The 4,903-nt window shown below is 25.8% G+C and overlaps 1 protein-coding gene across 2 annotated transcripts in view; it reads right to left on the bottom strand.

Moving 5' to 3' along the window:
• Positions 1-4,903, bottom strand: part of LOC117171981 (differentially expressed in FDCP 6 homolog) — a 12,430-nt gene that overhangs the window by 4,211 nt on the left and 3,316 nt on the right. For both annotated transcript variants that reach the window (XM_033359689.1, XM_033359697.1), the window contains 3 exons: positions 3,199-3,405; positions 2,925-3,040; positions 2,694-2,817 (listed from right to left, as the gene is read on the bottom strand). In XM_033359689.1, coding sequence (XP_033215580.1) covers positions 2,694-2,817; positions 2,925-3,040; positions 3,199-3,405 — 447 coding nt within the window. The remainder of the gene's footprint in view (positions 1-2,693; positions 2,818-2,924; positions 3,041-3,198; positions 3,406-4,903) is intronic.

Below are 4,903 nucleotides of genomic sequence, written 5' to 3'. Positions count from 1 at the left end.
CCCCCCCCCCCCCCCCAAATTGGAATGGGACATCATGGTTAACAAAATTTCAAAATGAACAGATGAAGACATATTTTTAAAAAACTGGATTGTCATTCTAAAACAAAAAATTTTATTATTGAAGATGAAGAAAATTTGTATTCTAACTTAAGAATATATAACATTTTTTTACAATAAATGGACAATCAACCTCTTGTATTTTTGTTTAAAAAAAGCTAATTTTAGAGAAAAACACTAACAAAAAGTAACAAAAAACTGTTTTATTATGATTATTATATTATTATTTTCAAAAACATCAACTTTTTCATTTTTTTTTGTTAATTGGTTTGTACACGATTCACTTTTTTCTTGAGTTTTCAATATTTAAAAATGGAATTTTCAACTTTCATCATTTTTCAACAGTTTAATTTTTAAAAGTTAAATTTTAAACTATTGAAAACTGCAGAAAATTTAAATTTAATTTATAACAGAACTTAATGTACTATTTTCTTCTATTTAACAGATTCTAAATCTCGTTCAAATTGTAATAATTTTTGTTTAAAAATACCAATTTTCTATTAAAAACACCATTGTAACATTATTAATTACTACACTTTTCAACCAAAATAACACTTACTGCTGTAACTTAAAATTGTTAAGAAATTCTAAACATTCTTTGAAATCTAATGATTTTAAAATAAAATTGTAAATTTACAATGAAAAAGACAAAAATAATCCGAAATTGTTTAATCCTATATTTTATTATTTTGAAACAAAAATATTGGATTTAATTCTAATAATTTTCCTTCAAATTTAAATCTAATTTTTTTAATACCAATAAATAGAGACGAAAACACTTGCTGTAAATCTTCTTTGAAACCTAATTAAGAAAAAATTAAAAATACCAATTTCCAACGAATCACACTAAGATAAACCGAAATTTTTCAAAGATTATAAATCTTGTTCCAATCATAATGATTTTTGATTAAAAATACAAATTTTCGATATAAAACGCCAACGTAACTTAAAATTGTTCAAAATCATGCATATTTTTTTAAATCTAATGATTTTTTAATTAAAATATCTACATTCAACGAAAAACTCGAAAATAATCCAAAATTGTTCAAAACCGACGAGAAACTCAAACATAACATAAAACAAAATTGTTAAAAATTGCAAATCTTCTTTGAAATATCATGATTCTTGTTTAAAAGAAAATAGCAATTTCCGGTAAAAACGGTAATACCGAAAATATTAGTTTTTAACAAAAAAGTTAACTTTGAACCTAACATTTGAGTTTTCGAAAAGAAAAAACGAATTTGAAACAAAATAGTTACATTTTTAAGTAAAGAAATGAATTTTCAAATAAAATTATGAATCTTCAATCAAACAACTGAATTTTGAATAAAGTAGACCAACCTTCGACCAAAGAGTTAAATTTTTAACCGGAAAAGACACATTTGAAACAAAAGAACTGAACCCTCTATAGAAATTTGATCAAAAAAGTGAAAGTTTCTAACCAAAAACAAGAATTTTCAACAAAAGAGTTGAATATCAGCAAAAATGTTGGTTATTTTTTAACGAACTAGTTAAACTTTCTACCACGATCGTTTAATTGTTAACGAAATAAAGGAATTTTAAACCAAAACTGATGAAATCTCAACGAAAAATATAGTTCATATTATTTCAACCAAAAACTAATTTAATTTTATATCAAACATAGTTGATTTCAAACAAAAAATCCTTATCTAAACCAGATTAATTTGTACCAAAATATTTTAGTCTATTTTTTTTTTTACCAAAAGAGATAAATTTTGAACCAAGACCAAAAAAATTCACTAAATTGTTAAATTTTCAAGCTAAAAAGACGATTTTTCTACAAAATAGTCGCATTTTCAAACAGAAAATATGATTTTTTTAACCAAAAAGTACTTTTCAATAAAATACTTGAACTGTCTACTAAAAAAGTGGAATTTTTCACAAAATACATGAATTTTCAACCAAAGCAGGTTAATTTTCTACCCATGACTGACCCATAAAGCTTATGGGTTTATGGCATAAACCACCCTTAATAGGATATATACAAAAAACATAAAGTAACTTCCAAGTAACTAAAATTAATATTCCATGATACTGCAAAAGTCTTAAATAAGTTACAAGTTACTTTCTAAAATAGTAACGAAGTTACCCTAAAGGTTATAAAAACGTAACGTTTTATTAACATAGTTTCTTTGGTTTCTTTTAACAAGTAACTACCCAATTCTAAACACAACCTGCAATTTTTAGACATTTTAACAAGTCCTCGAAACTTTACGACTGAATATTAAAATAATTTTTTGAAAATAATCATTTACAGCGAAAAGCACTAGCATAAAACATGTGTTATATTTTGAATAATTTATTAGATAATTTGAAAGTTTGATTTTTTCTTTCAAGAGTATTAAAAAACAGAACTGTTATTTGCAGATTTAATTTAAAATAAATAATAAACAGCCAATAAGGTTTCAAACAACAAATATTGTGAGAATATAGGTACATTTTGCGAATATAGTCTTGATACGTGCGGGAAAAAATCGAAATGTTTACCCCCTTAGACCTTTCAACATTTATTATTTTTGTAACAGTTGAGGCTCTTCTAATTCAGGAGTCATTCACATATTTTGAAAAATTCAAAATTTCAAGAGTAATCGAATATTATTAACTGAAAATCTTACTTTTTTAAGCACATCTTCAACATAAGTTTGATATAAATCGTCAATTGCTTCCGTTAACGCGGCAGCATCTAAAGATCCTCCTCCAGAATATTTTGATTCCAGGACTGCGAGGAACGTTGAAAATCTTAAGGAAAATATAAAAATATTCTTTCTCGTGATCTAAATTCATTTATTTATATATTATATATAATCCAAATAGGTTTATTCCAAATTAATTTTTTTTTTAATTACCTAAAAGTTCCAATTGCCACGGCTAGAGCCGAAAAATCCAAAGGATCCCAATTCAAACCTAAGGAAGTTACGAATTGGGATGCAATTTGAGCCACTTCATCACTGTGAGCTGTTACCTAGAAAAGTTTAGGGGCTTCTAAATGTATATTAACAAAAAAATATGTCTCATTTCAATATTTTTTGTCTCTAATCTATTTCTAAATACTTTTTTCATCATTACATAAAACTTCTGGATTGCATAAAATTAAATAAATTATTAGAGATTTAAAAATACCAAATATAAAGAATCCGTGACATCGGCTTCCATTTCGCCTAGGAGGCAAAATATCCGGAATAATTGATAAACGCTATGATCTTCGAAAACTGGATGAATTCGATTCAGGTACATTTTGCGACAAACCAACCAGCAAATTTCGTCGATTCCTTCTTCCAAATTTCGACATGTTTGAATAGGCGTTGTGTCCGTGACTGACGAAAAAACCTTTATACAAGAAGTTCGAAATATATTTTTAACATACAACACTCAGGCCTCAGACTCATCAGACTATTTACATCATTTAACACCTTTTTTTTTTAGTAAATACACTATTTTGCTACTATTTCGAGAAAAATGAAACTAAAAACATGCCTAAATTACGTTGAGTTTTTTCTTAAATTTTGAACCACTTATTTTTTCATGTATCTATTTATGAGTCATATAAAATAACGTTAAACAATTTCAACCAAGTAGTTTAATTTTTAACTAAAAAATATTTATTCTTGACAACAAATAAAAGCTGTTTTTTCAACCAAGAAATTTTTTCATATTAAGTAAAAAAATTTGAATTGGACCAAAAAGGACGAAGTTTCTTATACAAAGGCTAATTTCTTAACAAAAACATATTAATTTTCAAACAAACAGTCGCATTTTTAACAAGAAAGGATGATCTTTCTTCCAAAAGAGATGAAATTTTTAATTCAAATGACGAATTTTCGACCAAGAAATTTTTTTCCATGAACAAAGAAAAAAATTAATCCAAAATATCGAATTTTTAAATGAACAAGACGAGCTTTCAACAAAAAATTGAATTTCCAACCAAATTCTCAAATTTCCAAGCAAAAAGGTGATTTTTCAACGAAGAAGATCAACATTCTACCAAAAAAAAATCTTAATAAAACACATAAATTTTTAACCAAATAGTTGAATTTTCAAACAAAAAATATTAATGTTTTACCAGAAAAGACGCTTTAAAAAAAAATACTTATAATTTTAATTTTCTAGCCAAATAGTCAAATTTACAATAAGTTAGATACATTTTTTACGAAACAGTTTGAACAATGGATGTTGATAATGGTTTTATTAAAAAACAATTTTCAATTTAAAAAAAACGAAATAACTACGAAAAAATTATTTTACAACCAATCAGTTGAATTTTAATTTCAGTTAAAAAAATAATTTTACGGCAAAGAAAGAACGAATTTTCGACTGAAATTATGAAGATTCTACCAAAACATGAAACTTTAAGCAAGTATTTCCACTTTTAACCAAGGAGTTGAATTTATGAATTTTCAATGAAAAATGGTACAGTTAATATTTTAAAAAATAAATACTTTTCTTTAAAATGAGAAACAGTTTAACCCTTAAACGGCCAAAACGCCACTACCGGTACACTGCTTTTCAACGGCCAATAACTAAGACTATTCGACACTAGAAAAAATTGACACACATATATTTTTATTGCTTAAGATCTCCTCTTTCCGACGGTGCCAATGAAATTCCTCAAAAAATTTATTTATTATCCCAAAATGCAGTTTAAACAAAAAAAACGTGATTTTTCGTGCCTATTTTTTTTTTTGTGAACCATTTTCCAAAGCTTTTCGGGTCTGTAATTAACCTAGAATCTCACTAACCGGTGGAATAAATGTCTAAACTTTGAGAATCCATGGTTCAAAGATCGATTTTTCGTTTTAGTATTTTCAAAATGGCGTCTTAATGGCAA

Source organism: Belonocnema kinseyi, chromosome 1 (genome assembly GCF_010883055.1).
Source record: "Belonocnema kinseyi isolate 2016_QV_RU_SX_M_011 chromosome 1, B_treatae_v1, whole genome shotgun sequence".
NCBI classification, from domain to species: Eukaryota; Metazoa; Arthropoda; class Insecta; order Hymenoptera; family Cynipidae; genus Belonocnema; species Belonocnema kinseyi.
This window is presented reverse-complemented; position numbering and strand designations above follow the sequence as displayed.